Genomic DNA, 25,819 nt, shown 5'->3' with positions numbered 1-25,819 from the left:
GAAATGGGGAAAACAGCTGGCCTTAATATTTTCGAGTTCCGCACGAGACATCTTTTGATTTTTTAGGATCCATCTCACACGATTTGACAGCAGCTGAGCGTACGATAGTTTGATGGGATAAAGTTCGTTCCATATTGCCGTAAGTAGTTGTCTATATGTCATATTCGATTCCGTTGCGAGTTCCAAAGTTATATAATGAGCACGCATAAGTGTACAATTTTCATCGTAAGTCCAGCGTGTGCGCCTGTCCCGTCGTGGTGTCCTTGAAGCGGAGTGACGTGATCGTTCACTCAAGCTGTCGCGGAGTACTCTCTGTGGAGTGACAGGATTTGGCCTTGCGGTGCCATCTCGGGGGGGTGCGCCGCTCGCGCCACACCTAACCCCTACAAGCCGATCATCCGGACGGTTCCGAGAGGAGCCGGCTTGAGACTCCCCGCCGCCCTGAGTTCTATTTATGATTGGGTGAGCTACTTTGAATTCAAGCTCGTTCAGGGTGCTAACCTAATTCGAGCTGTGGTGACTCGGGTACGCGGGGACGTCACTCCCCGATGGCTTTAATACCACCCTGCGTATATATATATATATATATATATATATATATATATATATATATATATATATATATATATATATATGTATATATATATATATATATATATATATATATATATATATATATATATATATATATATATATATATATATACATATATATATATATATATATATATATATATATATATATATATATATATATATATATATATATATATATATATATATATATATATAGGAGTCATACACAGCTACCTGAACACCACGAAACCATCCAAAAAACTTGAGAAGAAAGTACAGAAGTACGCAGATAGGAGAAAACTGAAGAAAAGTGATGACAAATACCACCAACACCTGAAAGTACACATGGAGACCATGAAGCAGAAGATCGCAGCTTTGGGGAGCCGAATGCGAAGATACCATAAGAGAACTCAGAGACACCGGGAAAATAACCTTTTCACGAATAACCAGAAAGAGTTCTTCAGGAGCCTCGATGAACAACAAAAACATCCCGAAGATATCCCTCCGAAACCAACAGAGATGCAAGAGTACTGGTCGAATATATGGTCACGAAGCGAAGTGCACAATAAGGATGCACCGTGGATAAAAACTCTAATCGAAGAACAAACTGATCTAGAAGAAATGGCACCAATAACAATAACTACAGAAGACGTCAATAACACTATCCGCAGAATGAAAAACTGGACCACCCCGGGCGTTGACAACATACATAACTATTGGTGGAAGTCCCTCAAGTCAACACATAAAGTGTTGGCCAGACTTTTTCAAGAGTCGCTGCAAAGTCCGGAGAGCATCCCAAAATATTTCACCCAAGGTGCGACCTGCATGCTTCCCAAAACAGAAAAATTGTCTGACCCCAAGAACTACAGACCAATCACGTGTCTTCCATCAGCGTACAAGATTTTAACATCTACAATAGGTTTCAAAATAGTCACACACTTAAAGAACAACAAACTACTAGCCTGGGAACAGAATGGCTGCAACAAAAACGGCAGAGGAGCTAAGGAACTTCTTGTTATAGACAATGCGATCACGAAACAGGCAAGGAAAAGGTTGAAAAACCTATCCATGGCTTGGATAGACTACCGCAAGGCTTTCGATTCCGTCCCTCACACCTGGCTACTCCAAGTGCTTCAAATATATAAAATCAACCCTCGAGCAATCCAACTACTGAAACACCTTATGACCACGTGGCGCACAAAGCTGACAGTTAAACACGAAACCTTGTCCTACCAAACTGGTGAAATCAGGATAGCAAGAGGGATTTTTCAGGGTGACAGCTTCAGTCCCTCATGGTTCTGTGCAGCCATGAACCCCATCAGTAGTATGCTGAACAGATCAGCATACGGTTACGCCATTGATAGTAACACTATCCTTTCACATTTGTTCTACGTGGACGACTTAAAGCTCTTCGCCAGAGGACGAAAACAGTTGGAGGGAGAACTAGAGCTGGTAAGGAAGTTTAGCGGCGATATCGGTATGTCGTTGGGGTTGGAGAAATGTGCAGTTGTGGAAGTCAAGAGAGGAAAGCTGGTTAGACAACAAAACATCAAACTGGGAGATGGTCGGGAAATAAGAAGTTTAGGAGTTGAGGACAGCTACAAATACTTGGGCATCCAACAAACTTATGAAATACGTCAGCAAGAAAATAAACGTGAAACCGAAAGTGAACTCCTCAGAAGAACGCGGAAAATACTCGGGACACAGCTGTCGGCAAAGAACATTATAACGGCAATCAACATGTGGGCCGTACCAGCGTTCACTTATACCGCTGGTGTGCTGTCATGGTCAAAAACAGATTTACAAAGAATTGACCAAAAGATTAGAACAACACTCACCAAACATGGCTTGCTCCACCCTAATTCAGCCGTGGAAAGAATATACCTACCTCGAAGAACGGGCGGACGTGGATTGAGCAGTCTTGAAGATACCTGTCAGAGAGAAGAGAGGAACATTATAGACTATTTTCGCAAGAGAAATAACCCTGTACACCAATGGGTGGCTACTTACCAGCAAACATCCAATAGAGCAGGAACATCGCCACCGGTAGAACCTGAAATGGAAAATAGGTTAGAAAGGCTAAAACAGAGCTGGCAGTCTAAATCACTTCATGGCAGATTCTATGCCAGCCTGCAACAGGAAGAAGTGGACAGAACAAAATCACATACTTACCTCATGCAAGGCTATTTATACCCACAAACCGAAGGAACATTAATGGCGATTCAAGACCAGGTAGTGCCAACTAGAGTGTACGCGAAACACATAATGAAATTGCAGGTTGAAACAACTAAATGCCGCCTCTGCAACATTGCTGAAGAAACAATTCAGCATCTCTCTTCAGGATGCTCACAAATAGCTGGTACAAAATACCTGACCCGGCATAACGATATGGGGAAGGTAGTGCACCAACTTATATGTCTCCGAGAAGAACTACTACCGCACTTCACCCCTCACCACTTGTATAGCCCACAGGCGGTACTAGAGAATGACCAAACGAAGATCTACTGGGATCTGACCGTGGTGACTGACAGGGGTGCGGAACACAACAGGCCAGACATGGTGGTGTGGAATAAGACCAAGAAAACCGCACATATCATCGATTTTTCGGTGCCCCTGGATAATAACTTGTCTAAGGCATATGGGGAGAAGATCACCAAATATAACGTCCTCGCTCGTCAGATCAGAGACATGTGGAAGTTGAAGTCGGTCACAATACTTCCCTTGATCATAAGCGCCAATGGGCTGGTCCACCGAAAAAGTTCCGCACATATAGAAGAACTTGACCTGCCTCCAAACACCATAGCATGGATGCAGAAGGCCGTAATACTGGGAACGGTTGGCATAATCCGACAGGTTATATATCCTTATTAGTAACTAGCAAGGTTGCCCTTGGCTCACGGGTCCGGGTAACCTGGTGAATCCCACAACTGTGTGAAATTAAAAAAAAAAATATATATATATATATATATATATATATATATATATATATATATATATATATATATATATATATATATATATATATATATATATATATATATATATATATATATATATATATATATATATATATATATATATATATATATATATATATATATATATATATATATATATACCAAAGTTTACCAAACCAAAGAAATCTGCATTAGGCGAGGCATATTCCAGGGGGACGGCTGGAGCCGAATGGTTCTGTCTAGCCCTCAATCCACTCAGCAACATACTGAACCGAAGCAATTACGGCTATAAGCTAGACGATCAAGCAAAACTTACCCACCTCTTCTACATTGATGACCTGAAGCTTTTTGCTAGAGGCGCTGCCCAATTAGAGGGTGAGTTCGAGTTAGTGAGGAGCTTCAGCGCAGATATAAAGATGAAATTCGGTCTTGACAAGTGTTCTGTTGTACATGTGAGAAGGGGTAAAATGAGTGAGGAAGGCAACCTAACGCTACAAGATGATGCGGAAATACGGGCTTTGGGATTGGAGGAAACCTATAAATACCTCGGAGTCCAGCAATCATATGAAATCAGGCAGCAGCAAAGTAAAGAGGTTTCTGAAAAAGAATTCACCCGCCGCATCAGCAAAATTCTTAGAACACAGCTCAATGCCAAAAACAAAATAACAGCAATTAACGCTTGGGCGGTGCCAGTATTTGCGTATACGTCAGGAATACTTAACTGGTCTGCTACTGACATTCGAAGACTGGATCGGTGGGTTCGAGCTTCCTTCACCAGACATGGAATGCTGCATCCAAACTCAGCCGTCGAAAGGCTTTATCTACCTAGGGCGGAAGGCGGCCGGGGGTTGACCAGTCTGGAGGCCGCAAATGAAAAAGAAGTGAGGTCATTGAAGCACTACTTTCTCTCCAGCAACTTGCCTCTGCATCGGCGTATGATAGTATGGGACAGAAACTACACTGCTCTCAACTTGTCTGGACCGGAAGAACCTTTACCAGATTCTTGCAACCTGGAAAGTCTCAGGACTAAATGGCGTGGTAAAGAGCTGCACGGAAGATTCCATGCCAGCATGCACCAACCAGAGGTAGACAAAATAAAATCTAATGCCTACCTTACTGCAGGATACCTATTCCCGGAAACCGAAGGGGCCCTGTTTGCCGTTCAAGATCAAGTGATCCCGACTAGAAACTATGCGAAGTTCATAATGAAGCAGCAGGTTGATAACACCAAGTGTAGAGTTTGCAATGAAGCAGAGGAAACTGTTCAACATCTGTCGGGAGGTTGTTCGGTCCTTGCACCCACTAGGTACTTAGGGAGGCACAATAATATGGGAAGGGTGGTCCACCAGATGCTTGCGCTGAAGTGGGAAATTTCTGAGAACTTCGTGCCGCATCATATATATACGCCACAAGCAGTAGTAGAAAACAGCCGAGCCAAACTCTACTGGGACTTCCCCTTCACAACGGATAGACCGGTAGAGCACAACCGACCGGACATGGTTCTGTGGAGTAAGCAGGAGCAGCTTGCGATAATAATAGATTTTGCTGTACCTCTAGATCACAACATGGCTCAAACATATGAAACAAAAATCAAGAACTACGCAGACCTGAGCAGAGAATTGAAAATCCGATGGCAACTCAAGAAAACGGAGATACTACCACTGATTGTTAGTTCCAACGGGCTTGTTCATGTCAACACCGCGAAACACTTAGCCGAACTTCAGCTGCCAGATGATACAATTACCTGGATGCAGAAGGCAGTAGTGTTGGGAACGGTGGCTATCATCAGACAAGTTGTCTTCCCACAGTGACCGCTGCGCCTGCCCTTGGCTTCAAAAGTCCGGGCAGTCGTTGAAAAAGACCCCACTTCAAGTATATATATATATATATATATATATATATATATATATATATATATATATATATATATATATATATATATATATATATATATATATATATATATATATATATATATATATATATATATATATATATATATATATATATATATATGCACACTTGGAATCACGCATATGCTTCCAAAAGGAACAAACAATGAAGATCCCAAAAACTACCGACCAATCACGTGCCTCCCGACGATATATAAGATACTTACGGGAATACTCACACAAAAACTGTGGAGACATGTTGGCAGGTACAATATTATGGCACGTGAGCAGAACGGCTGTCGAAAGGATGCTAAAGGATGTAAGGAACTACTGATCATCGACACTATCATAACAAAGCAGGCAAAAAAGAAACAAAGTAACTTGTCCATGGCGTGGATTGATTATAAGAAGGCCTATGATTCGATACCACACTCATGGCTAAAAAAAGTCCTGAGGCTATATGGGGTATCTGAGACAATGATCAATCTACTCGAACATCTAATGGGAACATGGAGAACGCGGTTGCATGTGAACACAGACAGAGGAGACTACACAACGGAAGAAATCAAAATCATGAGAGGAATATTTCAGGGAGACAAACTAAGCACCTTGTGGTTCTGCCTTGCAATAAATTTGTTGAGCAAACTGCTCAACGCATCCAAATATGGCTACGTGATAGAGAAGAGGAACAATACCAGAATCAACCACCACCTTTACATTGATGATCTCAAACTGTATGCAGCCAACGAAGAACAACTGATGAGAGAACTCAAAATAGTAGCATCATTCACTGAAACCATAAAAATGGAAATGGGGTTGGATAAGTGCGCTGTATTACACGTGAAGAGGGGAAAGCTAACAGAAGGAGAAGCAATGAAAGTTCAAGATCAAATTACAATTCAAACACTGGGACCAGAAAGAACATACAAATACCTAGGCATCCAACAAGGCCTAGAAATAAGAAACAGTGAGGTCAAAATCATATTCAAGGAGAAATTCATAAATAGACTCAAGAAAATCTTACAGAGCAAATTAAACTCCAAAGCGATGTTCACGTCAATAAGCACGTGGGTGGTACCTTGCTTAGCCTACTCATTTGGAATAATCAAATGGTCAACCACCGACCTTAAGGCTCTCGATACACAGGTTAGGGGACTCTTAACAAGGTATGGAATTCATCACCCAAACGCCTCTGTCAACAGACTTTACATACCGAGAAAGGATGGAGGAAGAGGACTACAGAACATTGAGACTACACACTACAACACAGTCAAAGAAATGAGAGAATATTTCAAATCAAAAGACTCACCCTTCTTCAAGGCACTATCTGCAGAAGATAACAATATAACAACATTGAACTTGTCATCGAACAGTGATCCACCTGCACCCCCCACAATCCAGGAGTTGTCCGAGGTATGGCAAGGCAGAGCACTCCATGGTAGATTTCCAACAGTCCTGAAACATAGAAAAATAGATAGAGATCGATCACTTACATACCTTAAAGCTGGTTACCTTTTCCCAGAAACAGAAGGCAGATTAACAGCCATACAGGATCAGGTTGTGGCCACCAGAGCATACCTGAAAAACATAATAGGGAAAAATATGACCACAGATAAATGCCGCAAATGCTCACAATCACCTGAGACAATCCAGCATGTCACCTCGTCCTGTTCTATCCTCGCACCTAGAGAATACACTGACCGCCACAACGCCATGGCAAAAGCATACCATCAAGCAATTGCCAAAAAACATGGATTGCTCGAAACAACACGGCCGATATACGAATACTTACCAAAAGAGATCCTAGAGAACGAAGAGGTGAAGCTTTACTGGGACCATCCACTCATTACAGACAGATCCATCCCACATAATCGGCCCGACATTGTTCTCTTCGAAAAGAAATTAAAGAAATTAATTATAGCTGATGTCACCATCCCAGCTGATGACAATATTGAGAGAGCATATACCGAGAAGATTATGAAGTATCATGATCTGTCTTTCGAACTAAAAGAAATTTATGGACTTACCTACTCGACAATCCTTCCACTCGTCATCACAACTAATGGCTTAGTCGAAACACATTTGCTGGAGAACACAATGAAGCTCGGACTCGATGAGAGCGTAATCGGCGATGCACAGAAGGAGGTTATCTTATGGACCACACGAATCGTACGCAGGTTCCTTACGAGCAACTGAGAAATGCCTTGGTCAAAATGATCCGGCACTCTCAATAGCCTAACCCGTGAGAGGTGAAAAAAAAAAAATATATATATATATATATATATATATGAACCCGTAGTTCGTTGTTACCTCCGTTAAGTTCATTGGGCGACCTGACCTCCGGGTGAAGGAGTTATATAATTGGAATAATTTTTGTTTATATATGTAGAGGGGAAGGTAAATAACAGGGGTACCTAAAGAGGGGAAAAGATTTGTATCGAAAAATTTTTCTTCAAACGAATCAGACCTTACTACCTCCGCATATATTTCTTATTAGTAGTTCGCTCTCACCTCCCGCAACGTTGCCAGATTTTAGGAGGACAGAAAGTAAGGCAGCTTGAATTCTACTCATATATAGAATACAGCTGCTCTTCCGATTCATTCACACTTATTGAAACCTGTAAATAGTTCGAGAACGATACTGATATTAATGAACTTCATACGCTAATACTTGATTGATAAGGTTCGTGATCTCGGTGTAAATGAATTTGGTCAGAAATTATTATCTTTTCTTCATGAATATTAACAGTTTTGAATAAATATGCTTATGTCTACGATACTTCGTCCGATAGGGGAGTTTAATACCATATAGGTCCCAAAATGAATGATACATGACAATGAAATTTTTTGTGACATATAAGATTAATTCCAAAGACAATTTTACCGAATTTGTTCTGGTATGAAATAGTGATCTAATTTTTGGGCATTATATTCACGACATTAGGAACTAGATCGGGATGTTTTTCCCGAATGAATCAACAAAGATATACGTTTTACTTTCAGCTTCTATACTTCATTTACTTTTATTATAGCACTGGATTGGCCATGGAAATTGTATACCTTTCACTCTGTATGGTACGAAAATGACGCTTGTCAAAACATTTTTGAGTTTTGAATCAGTGCTACGTAGTCCGTTCTACGTGAGACTCTCAGTAATTACGTATTTAATCACAATGCCAAATCACTCCGGAAAATATTAAGACGAAAATATGTAACGAACATAACTGACGTTTATACGAACTGATTGAAGACATACCAAATCTATTTATTTACATCGAAAATATAAGTGATCAGTAGTTTCAGGAGAGTTTCTGTTGTTTATCTTCTTAGAATTCAAAAAAATCAACCCGAAGAATAAATGCATTTGATGCAGTGTTAGCATTGAGTTGAATACTCAGAGGTGGTAGGGAATGGGTATCTCTGGAAGAAATGAACGGATAATTACAAGAATGTTGAATTCTTCAACAAAAATCATCTTGCGTGAATGGTAGTCTGGGTAGTCAAAATAATTAAAAGAAGAATGAAGTAATAGGAGCTTCACCTTCAAAAAAAAACAACTGGCTTGTATTGATGTCTGTTTGTTTTCAATACATTGATATAATAATAATAATTATACAGGCTGTGGCGTAATGAATGGATAATATGGAGCCTCCGGCTAGAGGACTCTATGACGGTTCAGATAAATATATTTTACGTTTTGTAAAAGTGCCTTGGTTTTCGAGATATTGTAGATTTTCGATTAATCACCCCAAATAATAATAATAACTGGATATTGACACTTTTCATCATAGCGGATCAAAAGAAACTCCTTGATTTAATGGCATTTTTCAGTTGCTCCAGGAGTCTTTTGCGATTTTTCAGTTCACAGGGTGTTTCACAAGTAAACGGACAAACGAAAACCGTGAATAGAGGGCATTGAGATGAGTTCAAAAACACCTCATATGTGTGTCTTAGCTATTCCGTCTCCGATATACAGAGGAGTTTATTCAAATTTCCCGAATTTTCGTTCGGCTATAACTCCAAATATTTTAGTTGGATTCAGCTAAAAATTCATTATCCGCTTAAACTTGTAAGTTTCAATAAAAGAGAGCATTAAAAGTTGACGAACACAGGACCGGACTCATTGAGGCTATATTCAAATTTAAACTCATGCAAAACACTCTGTTTGTAGTTTTTTTCGGCATAAATTTGAATTTTTCAGGTATCTGCATTGATTTTCTCAAAATCAATGAAACTTTGGTATGCCTTATCAGTGGATTATTTTTAATGAATAATTGTTTGGTGGTGAAATGCCTCTGGAAAAAACAGCGCTGCATATTGACTTTTACTTCACATTAATTAATGGGATGAATATGATCGCCAATCAAATGTCGAAATCTAAAAATGGAATTGGAAATGTTCAACTGAAGTTTTTCGTTCTCAATATATGTCTTGCATCTGTTTTTGATATTTATAGCATATCTGGGTATTCAGATAAGACATTTACAGTGATAATAAGCTTTGATATTGATAATGAACAAAAATGGAAATAAAAAACTGCGCTATCATGAAAAAAATAATTATAACTTGATATCTTCTGAATGAATCGCTTTTTATGAACATCGTGGAACTGAAGTAATTTTCCGAACTGATTTTCACCTCATTTGGTGTTTTGGTGAAGGTAATGATTGGCACTTCGAATAAGTATGATGAATGCACTTTCGAACTCTTCACTGATTCCGTTATAGTCATTATTGGATATATGGAAATCTATGGATTGGTCTGGTCTTTTTACAATTTGTTATTGAAACATTGATGATATTCATGCACCAGCAAAAGTATTTATCAGTATGCTGGGTGCTGGGTGTTCAGAAGTTTAGTTGGGGTGTTGTGTTTTGCCTTTGTGATATGTATATTCTCCAATGAGTCACATAAACTTCTGTTTTGAGGTAGAGACAGGATGCAGGGCTCCAACGAAGGAACGTGGCCGGAGTTCGAGAGGATGTGCTCCGCGAAAGTGGACTTGTTGGGGTTGTTGGTCCTAATGGCTCTGAAGTGTTCATCGATCCTTGTTTTGATGCTTCTAATGGATCGGCCTATGTAGAAACTACCACAAGAACATTCCAGCCGATAGACTCCCATTCTCTCGACCGGGTCGACCTTATCCTTACCTCTGGAGTGGATTGCTCTAAGGGAGTTTTCAACTTTGAAATCTGAATGTTGAACTGTTTTAGGTATTTTTGGATTCTCTCAGAAACCCCAGGAACATAAGGGATGCTCTTGAAAATAATGTTTTCATCTGATATAGGGGTTAAATGGGTGTTATGTCTAATCATGATCTTATGGGAAATGCAGCGAAAAGTGTTCTGGACCAAGTTCATAGGGAAGCCATTGTTGTGTGCTATTTGTAGTATAATGTATTCCGTTTCGTAATCTTCAGCGGACAATGGAGTTGTCAACAGTCTATAGAAGAAGGAACGGAAGGCGGCAAGCTTGTACTGGAGTGGATGATTCGATGAGAAAGGGATCACATGATCAGTTGTTGTGGGCTTCCTGTAGATAGAGAATTCGATCTCATCATCTCTCGAGCGCAAAAGCAAGTCTAGAAACGGAAGGGTTCCATTTGTCTGTGCTTCAACGGTGAAGGTGATTCTAGGATGCAGTGTGTTAATGAAATCTAGGAACATATCGAGGTCAGATTGATCTCCCAGGAAGATGCAAAAAATGTCGTCCACATAGCGTCTCCAAAATAGAATGTGTTTTTTGAACAAGTAAGTGTCCTTGAGTTTATTTTCAAGATATTTAAGAAAACACTCTGCAAGCAATGGCGCCAGGGGAGATCCCATACTTAGGCCGTTTTTTTGGATGTAAAATCGGTTGTTGAATTTGAAAAAGTTCTGCTCCAGGCAAACTTTTAGTAAAGCTGAGAGAGAAGACACAACATCGTCGCTAAGATCGGAAAAGGCCAAAAGTTGGTTGATTAATTCAGCGGCTTCAACCGGTGGAGTAGATGGGTATAAGTTGACTATATCGAAGGAGACCATGGTTGCTCCCTCGGGAAATTTGAGGTCTTTGATCTGATGTACAAGTTCTGAAGAATTTTTGATAAAGAATTCTGATCTGTAATCTAAATGGCGTTGAAAAACATCACAGAGGAAGGAAGACAAGCCGTGGGCAGGGGTGCCAACAAAGGAAACGATTGGGCGAACGGGTATGCCTGGTTTGTGGATCTTTGGCAAACTATATAACAGAGGAGTGACCGGTGCAGACGAGATAAGCTAATCTATTCTAAAATTGAAAAGCTGCAAAATATCTTTATTTTGTTTGATGGTAGAATTTACCTTCTTAAGAAAACCAGGTGTGAGATCTTTGGGGGTTGTGTCGAAATCTGTTGAATTTAGGAAGTCTTCAGTTTTGCAAATGTAATCAGACTTTCTCATGATCACGGTGCATTTGCCCTTGTCAGCTTTGGTGACCATGAGATTGTTTACGTTGATTTTGTTCAACAATGATTTTATGACAGAGGAAGAACTCCCAAATTTTGTAGTTTGATGTCTTAAGAAGGATTTGATGATGTTAGTTGTTTCTAATGTTATGGTGGCCAAATTTTCTAATCTGCACCGATCAAAAATGTTCTCAATATGTGAGGTGAACGAGTCTAAAAGTACAGGGGAAGGCTTGAGAGGTGCAGAATATTTAAGGCCCTGGTTAAGAAGATCTTGTAAGGCAGATGATAGTGAAACGTCGGTCATGTTTAATTTTCTTGGGTGAAATTTAAACGTCGAATATACTGTTTGGGTTGGTTGTTCAGGAATATTATGAGATCTCAAGTAGTTCAATTTCTTGGATAGCTTCTCAAAGCGTTTCTCACCCTCCAACTCCATCCTTTCCCGAGTCCTTCTCTCCAGGCAATCCCATATAGCTGGATGTAAGTTCCATATGTAATTTCCATATGTCGAGGAAAATTGCTTCTCTGAGTCTAAACTTGTGTCGGAGTTCTTGTTTTATCCAAAACCTAATAGCAAACCTCTGTGTTGACTTAGCTGCTCTTGAGGTGTTCCCAATTTTAACCTTGGCGAATTTCGGTTGTAGACTCTCTCTTAGACATGAGGACAAAAACCATATACTCAATGTTATCATCTTTGTCTGCACTCTGAGGTGTTGGTAGCGATGGATATGGTTGCTTCGACCAGCAAAGTTATCAAATCTGTTATCCATCCTTGTTAAAAATTCAGCCCCTTCTCAACGACGCCACTGGCAGTTCTCAAGGATGTTCCACTCGACAGCATCGACGGCGCAGCCCCCTCTACAAGATGTCAGATGTCCAGTTTCCGCTGAAGCCATTTTTAATTCATTCTCTTTGTTAGCTCTGTAGTAGTAACGTCTCTTAGCTTTCATAGTGCTTTTCTAACCTCTCATTTTCACGCTCACCTCTTCTAGTTATTAATTTTCAAGTCATCTCGCATCAATCCTGGTGCTAAATTGTTCATCTCTTAAGGTAAAGTACTCTCAGACTGCTCAACATCATACATTACACCATTTTCATGATAATTTCATTATACTGAAATTAGTCCACGTGCAAGAGATTCAGAATCTAGAAATAGATTCCGAATCCTTGCGAGCACTGCTCAATTGAAATGTCTACTCAACTCAAATCGAACTATTGTCCTCTCAAAACTATATATTTTATCATATTTCATAATTTATATAGATTTTCAGACTTCTCTAGATCATCTCACATGAAAATGGGTATGTAGCACCAGGATTGAAACTTCTCAAGTTCATCTTCATAGAATTGATATCTGATTCATTGTCTTCTCGTAATATTCTTTATTATTAGAATCAGTTTTATCATTTTTATAACACCTCGTATGATCACCTCTTATACATATGACTAATTCATGATGTTGAGTTTCAGATGAATGAATCCTCATATTCTCCAGGGTGGACCCTGGATGTAGCTGTTATTCTCAGAAAAGGATGTGAACACCTCAACGTTAGTTAAACGATCAATGACATTGCTCGATACACCTCGACCTAGGCTCCACCCTGGAACGTCTGCACGAACACTCATGTCTACTCACTTGGTATGGTCTACTCTTTATAATATGTACTCTCATTGTTTCTCTTCTATATTCATTCATCGGACTCAACATGCATGTTAGTTTTCTCAGCCTTCAGCACATCTCAAAATCTACGATTAGAGATTTATTCAACTCAGTACTCTCATGACTTCTCTTAATTTATCAATTGTTTCTTCTATTTTTCTGATGAACGTTCTAATCGTGCTTACTTGTAAGCAGTTCGTCTCTGTAAATGCTGAATACATTGATAGATTTTTGCTCTCTTCAAGATCATCTCAATGTATATGAATTATACTTTGTTCTTCTCATATTAATTATGATTGTCCTTTTCATTTAATGAATTATTATCGAACTTCTCATTTAATTAGAATTTATTGCCCTTTTCATATTATTTTTAATATTCTAGTGCTTCTCAAATTCAGTAACTCTGTGCTTCTCATTTAACTTGTGCTACTCTTGTTCTGCTCATACTTACATTAACATTATTGATCTACTCAAATTTAATGTATCGATTTCTCGTTGATGATCAGACTTAGACATTGCAGTTTCACCTCGGGCCTATTTCTCTGTACTCTCGCGTCTTCTCTTTAAAGTTCAATATTCTAACCTTCGCGTTTTCTGATAGAAAAAGGAGGCTCTCGCAATCAATTTTCAATTGATTGCCCTATCACTGTGTAACCGTTGTGTTGATATTGAATTTATTGAACTCCTCAACGTCTAAGTCTGACATCAAATGACTTCTCATTTGAACTGCTCTGGACCATCTCTTGTTTTTAATTGGATATTGTCTCTCTGAGTTTATAGATGTTGTTAATATTAGTTGCTTTTTACTGTATTAGCTTCATGCAGGTGACATATTCATTTTATGGTTGTGAATGATTCTTAATAAATGTTTTTATACCATCTCCAACTCAATTATCTTTTAATACAGTCCACTACTCTTTAATTAAAAATCATAACACCCTCGATTTTTTAACATTTGGTCCTTCGGGCCGGATAATTGAGTTGGAATTTCATCATCTTCACTAATCATATTTCTCTGTTCATCTCTTAAGCATCAATAATGGCCTCCTCGAAAAAAGAACTTCTCAAAGACCAGCTCAAAGACCAGCTCACAGACCCCCTCAAAGACTCGACCGCCTCTGATCAGCGGAAAGAAGGATCATCTGACCACCTCATGCCGTCTCAAGACGAAGCCTCCTCAATCGACCCTCCGAAAGAGGGACCAAGGACCCGCTCAAGATCCCGCCAGGTGACGCCAGGCTTAATGATCAAAATGGCCACTCAATTGAACCGCCTCAAGATCATGAAGGACATCTCAGCTGGGCTAGTTGACGAGCCCAGTGAATGGACCACCTCAAAGTTGGAAAGTCTTCAAGAACGCCTCGACGAACAACATAAAGGGTTCTTGAAAACCCACGCTCATTTTGAGAGCGCATGGCCGGAGTCTCAAATAGAACATCCATACTTCTCGAACGACGTGTTCGTCGAAGAAGAATTCCTGTACGCCTCATCGTCTTCTCGAATCCGTCATCTCAAGGAAGAACTCGAGCCCCCTCAACCGTCATCTCAACCGTCATCTCAACCGACTGCTTCGTCGACGTCCGCTCAGCCACGCCTCCCTGATATACCTCTTCCAGTCTTCTCAGGCGACTACTCCAGTTGGCCAGGATTCAAGGACCTCTTCCAGTCCCTTGTAATCCAGAACACCTCCATTTCTGATGTCGAACGCCTCCACTACTTACGATCGTCTCTTCAGTCAACTCCTCTTAAGTTAATCTCTGGCTTAGCCCTCACTGGCGCCTCGTTCCCCATAGCATGGGATAGCCTCCTCTCTCAATATGAGAACAAACGTCTTCTCTTGGCAGCTCTTTGCGATAAGATATTCTCAACGCCTCACTGTTCTCCTCAAAAAAATCCTCGTCTTTATTACAAGACACTCCTCACCAACCTTGTAGAAGCTCTACAAGGTTTGACCGCTCTCGGCCAGTCACTGGATTCATGCGACTTCCTGCTGGTCTATGTCATCACGAAACATCTCGACCGCTCAACTCGCGAAAAGTGGGAATCCCAACTGGGATCCTCCACCGAATCGCCTCCTCTCACCAAACTTATGGACTTCCTCCAGGCCCATACCCGCTCTTTGGAGTGGCTGGAAGAACCTGAAGACTCCTCAAAAACGCCCGCCTCACGACCTAAAACGTCGTACTCGCACGCTGCCGCCTCCACTGCCACCTCATCCAAAGTCTCCTCGTCAAAGGTCTGCTCAAAGCCCGTCTCGGGTGTAGTGCCTCCTCGTGTTGTGGCGAAAACCGCCGCAAAGTCTCCTCAACGACCAGTTCGCCCCAATGGGTTGCCCTCTTATAATTGTGACGACTGCGGTGACGAACACTTCATCGCCACTTGTCCTCGCTACCACAGCCGTCATCCATCGGAAAGACACGAAGTTGTTCATCGAAGACAGTTGTGCTACAATTGTCTTGGCCGTCACAATGTCCGCTCATGTAGGTCTCATCAAACATGCCGGTTGTGCTCTGATCGACATCACTCCTCACTCCATGACCACATCATCATGGTCTCCTCCGCCAGAACTCCTCAAGCCTCCTCAGCCAGAACCCCTCAAGCCTCCTCGTCTAGGCCTACTTCTAAGCCCAGTGAAGCTAAGCCAGCCACCTCAAAAAGGGCCTGAAAATTTCGGGCAGTCGTCAAAACTTCTCCAAGACAACTCACCTTTCTCTCGACCGCTCTAGTTCACGTTCTCACTCCAGTCACCTCGCACCAAGCAAGACTTCTCATCGACTCAGGATCGGAACTCTCGTTCATCTCTGAAGACTTCTCAAGACAGCTCAGCCTTCCTCGAAGCCAATCCAAAGTCACCATCGTTGGAATTGGTGGAGCCACCTCAAGATCAAGAGGATCAGTATTGATCACACTGAAATCTCTTCACAATCACAAAACCGTGAATATAAATGCTCATATCTTGTCATCTCCATTTACTAATTTACCATCTTTCAATTGTTGCACACGACCACGTTTGCCACACCTCGACAATTTGAAGCTCGCCGATCCAGAGTTCTACACCTCAAGGCCAATCGACATCATATTGGGTGCTGATGTCTATGGTTCCATCATTCTTCCTCAACTCCGACAAGGGCCAGATGGGTCAACTCCAACAGCTCAGCTCTCGATCTTTGGATGGTTGGTCCTAGGTCCAATATGCCCTCATCAAGAAGTCTGCTCAAGTGTGTCTCCTCAATACCATGCCACTCAAGAATCTGACCTTCAAAGCCTTCTCGAAAAGTTCTGGGAACAAGAAGAAGTCAAGTCCACCTCCGTAAGTCACCTCACTGCTGACGAGCAGGAATGTGAAGACCACTTCAAGACCACTCACTCTCGACTTCCTTCTGGACGATACATGGTAAGACTCCCATTAAAATCATCATCTAATCTTTTGGGATCTTCCAGACAACGTGCCTTCCGATGCCTCCAAGGACAATTTCGCAAGTTCGAGGGAAACCAAGAATATTGCCAGCTCTACAAGGACTTCCTCACTGAATATGAACAACTCGAGCACATGAAGAAGGCTCCCTCAGACATCTCGCATCCCAGATACTATTTGCCGCATCATGGAATTCTCAAGCCAGACAGCTCCTCCACCAAATTGCGAGTAGTGTTCAATGGTTCCAGTCCCACCTCAACAGGCCTCTCACTGAACGACATCATGCACACCGGAGCGAAACTTCAGTTAGATGTTATTGATGTATTGTTCTGGGTACGTCGCTTTAAATTTGTGTTTTCCACAGACATCACGAAGATGTACAGACAGATCATGGTGCATCCAGACGATTGGGATCTCCAATGCATTCTCTGGCGAAACTCAGAAGATGAGATAGCGACGTACCACCTCACCACCGTCACCTATGGAACCAAGGCTGCTCCTTTCTTGGCCATTCGAGTCCTCCTCCAACTCATCGAAGATGAAGGTCACAAGTTTCCACTCGCCATTCCACCACTCACCAAAGGTCGCTATGTTGATGATATCTATGGTGGTGCAGACACGAAAGAACAACTCTCAGAAATCGCTATCGACCTGAAAAATCTCTGCATGGCGGGCGGCCTCCCCTTAGCAAAGTGGCAATCGAACTCTCCAAGTACGCTCAAGATGGTAACCGAGGAAGAAATGATACCATCGCCGATCTCATTTGACGACTGTCCTACTTCAACGAAACTTCTAGGCCTCCTCTGGTATCCTCAAGAGGATTACTTCTCGTTCAAGATCAACTCAAGCTCATCTGGGTCTGTGGTAACTAAACGTACTATGTTATCTCATATCGCTCAACTCTTTGATCCACTTGGTTTAGTATCCCCTGTCACGATCAGGGCCAAAATGTTGTTGCAGGAACTTTGGCTCCAGAAACTGTCATGGGACGAACCACTGTCACCTCAACTCACAGAAAGATGGTGCAACATCAGAGAAGATCTCAAATCACTGGCCAGTGTACGTGCTCCTCGATGGGTAGGCACCCAAGAAAATGCTACCTTAGAACTTCACGGTTTCTCTGATGCTTCTCAACTTGCCATGGCAGCAGTCCTCTATCTCGTAGTCCGCTCACCGTCCACAGGATCCAAAGTCACATTGCTCTGCTCGAAAACAAAAGTAACGCCGTTGAAACGCCTCACAATCCCACGCCTCGAACTCACAGCATCTCTCATCTTGGCCAAGTTAACTAATTATGCTCATCGTGTTTTAGATACACAGATACACTCAACGACTTTGTGGACGGACTCAACAGTCTCTCTCACGTGGATCACATCTCACCCCGCTCGCTGGAAGGACTTTGTTCGAAACAGGGTAGAGCTCATCCAAGAACTAACTCCAGGTGCACAATGGAGATACGTTTCCGGCAAAGAAAATCCAGCGGACTGTGCTTCTCGTGGCTTCTCGTCATCTCAACTACTGAACAGCACTCTATGGTGGACGGGACCACCATGGATTTCCAAGTCACCAGATTCCTGGCCCAATCGTCAGCCGGCAACGACAATTGACCCCGAATCTGAAGCAAGACCCACCAAGAACCTCCTCACGGCCGCAACTCTAGACTACTCGTGGGATCTTATATACAGGTATTCTTCTCTCAATAAATTGTTAAGAATCACCTCTCTCTGTTTAAGAGTCCTCGCCCGACTCAGACACTCCTCAACTCTGAACTTCACAACTCCGCTCACCTCAACTGACTTGGAAAAATCAAGGATCTATTGGATCAAGGCTACTCAACAAGTGTATTTTCCTCAAGAACTCAAGGCTCTTCAAACTGGTACTGCTCTGTCATCCTCACATGTGTTCAGTAGACTCACGGCGTTCATCGATCAAGAAGGTGTCATTCGTGTAGGAGGACGAATCACCAACGCTCTCTTGGACCCAGATAGCAAGCATCCTGCAATAATTCCTCGAGCTTCTCAATTGACTTCTCTGATTATAGATTCTGCTCACAAACGAACTCTCCATGGAGGTACACAACTCACACTGTCCACCATCCGACAACAATATTGGATCATTGGAGGAAGAGCCCCAGTGAAATCCCACATCCTGAAGTGTGTTACATGTGCACGGCATCGAGGTATAAGAGCTCAACAACTCATGGGCCAGTTACCAGAACCACGCGTTAGACCATCTCGTCCCTTTCTCCACACTGGTGTAGACTACGCCGGACCTCTCACTCTCAAAGCCTGGAAAGGAAGAGGAGCAAAGACACACAAAGGCTGGGTTTGTGTGTTTGTCTGCTTCGCCACCTCAGCAGTCCACCTCGAAGCCGTAAGTGATTACACTACCGAATCATTTATCGCTGCGTTCCGTAGGTTTACCGCTCGACGAGGCATCTGTGAAACCTTATACTCAGACTGCGGAACCAACTTCATGGGAGCCGATGCCACTCTCAAGACCATGTTCTCAAAGGCCTCCTCACAAAACCAGGTCATCGCCGAACTCCTCTTGAAAGAAGGTACTAACTGGTGCTTCAACCCACCGGCAGCTCCTCACATGGGAGGAAAATGGGAAGCAGCAGTGAAATCTTTCAAATATCACCTCGCCCGGGCTACCAAGGATCAGCCATTCACCATGGAAGAGCTGATCACACTCCTCACACAGATCGAAGCCATCCTCAATTCTAGACCTCTCGAACCGCTCAGCGATGATCCTGAAGACTGCTCCGCTCTCACACCAGGCCACTTCTTAATAGGTACAGCTCTGAACACCGTACCTGAGCCATCTCTCGAAGACCTCTCGACTTCTCGACTGTCAAGATGGCAGTTAATTCAGCAACGCACCCAGCAGTTCTGGTCCAAATGGTCAACTCAATTTCTACAACGTCAACTGTCCATCTCAAAGTGGCACCATCCAGCCCATGACATAAAGGTTGGGTCACTAGTACTCCTCACCGATGAAAGATTACCTCCATGCAAGTGGCCATTAGGGCGAGTAATGGCTGTGCACCCAGGGACAGACGGCCTTGTTCGTGTCGTCACTCTCAAGACCTCCACGTCCACTCTAACCAGACCGATCTCGAAGTTGGCAATCCTGCCAGTGTCCACTCCAGACGAAGCAAGAAAGAATTTCAACCCCTCAAGTCTTCTCGATAACTAACGCTGTTAGTTATGGCGGGCGGAATGTTAAAAATTCAGCCCCTTCTCAACGACGCCACTGGCAGTTCTCAAGGATGTTCCACTCGACAGCATCGACGGCGCAGCCCCCTCTACAAGATGTCAGATGTCCAGTTTCCGCTGAAGCCATTTTTAATTCATTCTCTTTGTTAGCTCTGTAGTAGTAACGTCTCTTAGCTTTCATAGTGCTTTTCTAACCTCTCATTTTCACGCTCACCTCTTCTAGTTATTAATTTTCAAGTCATCTCGCATCAATCCTGGTGCTAAATTGTTCATCTCTTAAGGTAAAGTACTCTCAGACTGCTCAACATCATACATTACACCATTTTCATGATAATTTCATTATACTGAAATTAGTCCACGTGCAAGAGATTCAGAATCTAGAAATAGATTCCGAATCCTTGCGAGCACTGCTCAATTGAAATGTCTACTCAACTCAAATCGAACTATTGTCCTCTCAAAACTATATATTTTATCATATTTCATAATTTATATAGATTTTCAGACTTCTCTAGATCATCTCACATGAAAATGGGTATGTAGCACCAGGATTGAAACTTCTCAAGTTCATCTTCATAGAATTGATATCTGATTCATTGTCTTCTCGTAATATTCTTTATTATTAGAATCAGTTTTATCATTTTTATAACACCTCGTATGATCACCTCTTATACATATGACTAATTCATGATGTTGAGTTTCAGATGAATGAATCCTCATATTCTCCAGGGTGGACCCTGGATGTAGCTGTTATTCTCAGAAAAGGATGTGAACACCTCAACGTTAGTTAAACGATCAATGACATTGCTCGATACACCTCGACCTAGGCTCCACCCTGGAACGTCTGCACGAACACTCATGTCTACTCACTTGGTATGGTCTACTCTTTATAATATGTACTCTCATTGTTTCTCTTCTATATTCATTCATCGGACTCAACATGCATGTTAGTTTTCTCAGCCTTCAGCACATCTCAAAATCTACGATTAGAGATTTATTCAACTCAGTACTCTCATGACTTCTCTTAATTTATCAATTGTTTCTTCTATTTTTCTGATGAACGTTCTAATCGTGCTTACTTGTAAGCAGTTCGTCTCTGTAAATGCTGAATACATTGATAGATTTTTGCTCTCTTCAAGATCATCTCAATGTATATGAATTATACTTTGTTCTTCTCATATTAATTATGATTGTCCTTTTCATTTAATGAATTATTATCGAACTTCTCATTTAATTAGAATTTATTGCCCTTTTCATATTATTTTTAATATTCTAGTGCTTCTCAAATTCAGTAACTCTGTGCTTCTCATTTAACTTGTGCTACTCTTGTTCTGCTCATACTTACATTAACATTATTGATCTACTCAAATTTAATGTATCGATTTCTCGTTGATGATCAGACTTAGACATTGCAGTTTCACCTCGGGCCTATTTCTCTGTACTCTCGCGTCTTCTCTTTAAAGTTCAATATTCTAACCTTCGCGTTTTCTGATAGAAAAAGGAGGCTCTCGCAATCAATTTTCAATTGATTGCCCTATCACTGTGTAACCGTTGTGTTGATATTGAATTTATTGAACTCCTCAACGTCTAAGTCTGACATCAAATGACTTCTCATTTGAACTGCTCTGGACCATCTCTTGTTTTTAATTGGATATTGTCTCTCTGAGTTTATAGATGTTGTTAATATTAGTTGCTTTTTACTGTATTAGCTTCATGCAGGTGACATATTCATTTTATGGTTGTGAATGATTCTTAATAAATGTTTTTATACCATCTCCAACTCAATTATCTTTTAATACAGTCCACTACTCTTTAATTAAAAATCATAACACCCTCGATTTTTTAACAATCCTGTTCATTGGAGCTTGATAGATAATGATAAAGACGAAATTTTCGTATCTGCTCCAAATTCTTTATTAAAAATTGCTACATATGTTTCGGCCCTTACAAAATTAGGGCCATCTTCAGGCATCTGCAGACAAATACAGAGATGTATGAAAACAGTAATAAAATAAAAGACAGCAACAGAAAAGTACATGGAAAGAGAAAACAACAGTACAAAGACAAAACAGTAAATCAACAAATATTGAAAGTCGAATTGTGAACTTAAGCAAAATGACTTACATGTTAAAAATTATAACCGAAATTATTCGTCAAGAAAAGATGAAAGTAAATATGTCAAATTATCAGGATCAACAAAGGCGAACAGAAATAGCAGAAAGAAGCGCAGAAACCACAGAAAAACACAGAAATGACCGAGTTTCTGTTGAGTTGCGAATATCTTCCTTCCTCTGTGATGTTTTTCAACGCCATTTAGATTACAGATCAGAATTCTCTATCAAAAATTCTTCAGAACTGGTACATCAGATCAAAGACCTCAAATTTTCCGAGGGAGCAACCATGGTCTCCTTCGATATAGTCAACTTATACCCATCTACTCCACCGGTTGAAGTCGCTGAATTAATCAACCAACTTTTGGCCTTTTCCGATCTTAGCGACGATGTTGTGTCTTCTCTCTCAGCTTTACTAAAAGTTTGCCTGGAGCAGAACTTTTTCAAATTCAACAACCGATTTTACATCCAAAAAAACGGCCTAAGTATGGGATCTCCCCTGGCGCCATTGCTTGCAGAGTGTTTTCTTAAATATCTTGAATATAAACTCAAGGACACTAACTTGTTCAAAAAACACATTCTATTTTGGAGACGCTATGTGGACGACATTTTTTGCATCTTTCTGGGAGATCAATCTGACCTCGATATGTTCCTAGATTTCATTAACACACTGCATCCTAGAATCACATTCACCGTTGAAGCACAGACAAATGGAACCCTTCCTTTTCTAGACTTGCTTTTGCGCTCGAGAGATGATAAAATCGAATTGTCTATCTACAGGAAGCCCACAACAACTGATCATGTGATCCCTTTCTCATCAAATCATCCACTCCAGTACAAGCTTTCCGCCTTCCGTTCCTTCTTCTATAGACTGTTGACAACTCCATTGTCCGCTGAAGATTACAAAACGGAATACAACATTATACTACAAATAGCACACAACAATGGCTTCCCTATGAACTTGGTGCAGAACACTTTTCGCAGGATTTCCCATAAGATCATGATTAGACATAACACCCATTTAACCCCTATATGAGATGAAAACATTATTTTCAAGAGCATCCCTTATGTTCATGGGTTTTCTGAGAGAATTCAAAAATACCTAAAACAGTTCAACATTCAGATATGCTTCAAAGTTGAAAACTCCCTTAGAGCAATCCTCTCCAGAGGTAAGGATAAGGTCGAAACGGTCGAGAGAATGGAAGTCTATCGGCTGGAATGTTCTTGTGGTAGTTTCTACATAGGCTGATCCTTTAGAAGCATCAAAACAAGGATCGATGAACACTTCAGAGCCATTAGGACCAACAACCCCAACAAGTCCACTTTCGCGGAGCACATCCTCTCCAACTCCGGCCACGTTCCTGTCTCTACCTCGAAACAGAAGTTTATGTGACTCATTGGAGAAGATACATATCCCAAAGGCAAAACACAACACCCCAACTAAACTTCTGAACACCCAGCAAGAGTTCCCTGAAATGCTCATTTGTCCGCATTTGCTCGGCTTTCTTCCATCGCGATGACTCCGATTCCGTTCTTCCCCATTTTCTCCCAATTTTGATACTTCACACAACCCGATATTCGCCACTCAACAGAAACTCAGTCATTTCTGTGTTTTTCTGTGGTTTCTGCGCTTCTTTCTGCTATTTCTGTTCGCCTTTGTTGATCCTGATAATTTGACATATTTACTTTCATCTTTTCTTGACGAATAATTTCGGTTATAATTTTGAACATGTAAGTCATTTTGATTAAGTTTACAATTCGACTCTCAATATTTGTTGATTTACTGTTTTGTCTTTGTACTGTTGTTTTCTCTTTCCATGTACTTTTCTGTTGCTGTCTTTTATTTTATTACTGTTTTCATACATCTTTGTATTTGGCTGCAGATGCCTGAAGATGGCCCTAATTTTGTAAGGGTTGAAACATATGTAGCAACTTTTAATAAAGAATTTGGAGCAGACACGAAAATAGTGCTGTGTCCTCATCCTTATTGAGCAATATGAGGTCTGGTCTATTGTGGGTTATTTTCCGGTCTGTGAGAACAGTGCGATCCCAGTAGAGCTTGTGATGTTCGTTTTCCAGCACAGCATCTGGATGGTAATTGTAATAAGGAACCTTTTTCAAACTTAGGAGTTGGTATTTTAGTGCCAATTCTTGGTGAAGAATCTTGGCAACGGCATCATGTCTATTTTTGTACTCCGTGCCCGCGAACTTCTGACATCCCCCGGTGATGTGCTGGATAGTTTCATGTGTCGCACAGCCATAACGACAGCTATCGTCAGCCACTGAGGCATCCTTGGCGATGAACTTCATGTAATTTCTTGTTGGAATCACCTGATCCTGGATGGCGAGCATGAAGCCCTCTGTCTCAGGAAACAACCTTCCGGAAGTCAACCAATAGTTCGACGCAGATATGTCGACGTAATTATGGTTGACCTCATTCTGGTGCCTCCCATGCAAAGGTTTGCCAATCAGTTTCTGCATTTTACTTTCTGCAGAATGTTCGACGGTTTCCAAGTGATCCTGGTGTAGCTTTAACGGTGTGGAAGTATCAGCAACACAAACTACTCGATGGAGTTCTGACGAAGCTGCCTTGCTCAAGAAATATTTTCGAAGTCCTTCAATTTCCTGGGACATACGGTTGGACAAATCAACAATTCCTCTACCCCCAAGATGACGTGGCAGCTCTGTCCGTTCTATTGAGCTTTTGGGGTGATGTTTATTGTGTTTAGTCAGCATCGTCCTTATTTTTCTCTGTAGTGCTGCTAAATCGGTGGTCGTCCAAGAGATGATACCGAATGAATAGCTCAGCGCCGAGCAAGCGTAGGTGTTAATCGCTTTTATGAGATTCTTGCTGTTAAGACCAGTTCTCATTATCCTTCTCAATCTTCGGGTGAACTCCTCCGTTAATTCTTTGTTCATCTGGGTCTGATTGATTTTTCTTGCCTGTTTTATGCCTAGATACTTGTATGTGTCTCCTTCCTTCAATGCTTCAATTTCTGCACCTTCCTTGAGTTTGAACGTACCATCTTCTATTTTTCCTCTCGTTATGTTGAGCAGTCGACATTTTTCTAATCCAAACTTCATTTTGATGTCTTCCGAGAATCCTCACAAAATTTTCAGCATCTGTTGCATTTGTTTTTTGGTAGATGCGAAGAGTTTCAAATCGTCCATGTAAAGTAGATGATTCAGTTTCATCATAGTTCTACTGCCGCTTTTGATGAAAAATCCGTAGTCCGTAGAATTCAATCTATGAGACTAGGGATTCAGGGCCATGCAGAACCACAGAGGGCTCAGCGAGTCTCCTTGGAAAATTCCGCGTCTTATTGGGATAGGTCCTGTTGTAATGGAGCAATATCCTGCTTTCATTTGAAGACTAGTACGCCAGGTTGACATGGCGTTTTTTAGGAACTTAACAATATTGGGATCCACCTTGTAAATCTTCAAGATCGTCAAGAGCCATTCGTGGGGTATAGAATCGAATGCTTTTTGTAGTAATAATAATATTATTATTATTATGACTTCAGCCTTGCGGCTTTCACACTCCTCTCCAGAGGAAAATTCAC

The 25,819-nt window shown here is 41.3% G+C and overlaps 5 protein-coding genes across 5 annotated transcripts; all 5 read left to right on the top strand.

The window, feature by feature from the left end:
- Positions 1-921: 921 nt before the first annotated feature.
- LOC123318260 lies at positions 922-3,447 on the top strand. The gene has a single exon (XM_044904877.1). The coding sequence runs from the start codon at positions 922-924 to the stop codon at positions 3,445-3,447; it is 2,526 nt and encodes an 841-aa protein (XP_044760812.1).
- Positions 3,448-4,000: 553 nt separating this feature from the next.
- LOC123318259 lies at positions 4,001-5,344 on the top strand. The gene has a single exon (XM_044904876.1). It carries the CDS (start codon positions 4,001-4,003, stop codon positions 5,342-5,344), a length of 1,344 nt encoding a protein of 447 aa, XP_044760811.1.
- Positions 5,345-5,701: 357 nt separating this feature from the next.
- Positions 5,702-7,621, top strand: LOC123318258. The gene has a single exon (XM_044904875.1). It carries the CDS (start codon positions 5,702-5,704, stop codon positions 7,619-7,621), a length of 1,920 nt encoding a protein of 639 aa, XP_044760810.1.
- Positions 7,622-14,551: 6,930 nt separating this feature from the next.
- On the top strand, positions 14,552-16,177 carry LOC123318257. The gene has a single exon (XM_044904874.1). The coding sequence runs from the start codon at positions 14,552-14,554 to the stop codon at positions 16,175-16,177; it is 1,626 nt and encodes a 541-aa protein (XP_044760809.1).
- Positions 16,178-19,126: 2,949 nt separating this feature from the next.
- On the top strand, positions 19,127-20,128 carry LOC123318256. Its single transcript, XM_044904873.1, has one exon. The coding sequence runs from the start codon at positions 19,127-19,129 to the stop codon at positions 20,126-20,128; it is 1,002 nt and encodes a 333-aa protein (XP_044760808.1).
- Positions 20,129-25,819: the final 5,691 nt, after the last annotated feature.

Source organism: Coccinella septempunctata, chromosome 8, assembly GCF_907165205.1.
Source record: "Coccinella septempunctata chromosome 8, icCocSept1.1, whole genome shotgun sequence".
Taxonomy (NCBI): Eukaryota; Metazoa; Arthropoda; class Insecta; order Coleoptera; family Coccinellidae; genus Coccinella; species Coccinella septempunctata.
Note: the sequence above shows the minus strand (reverse complement) of the source record. Positions and strands in the feature narration are given on the sequence as shown.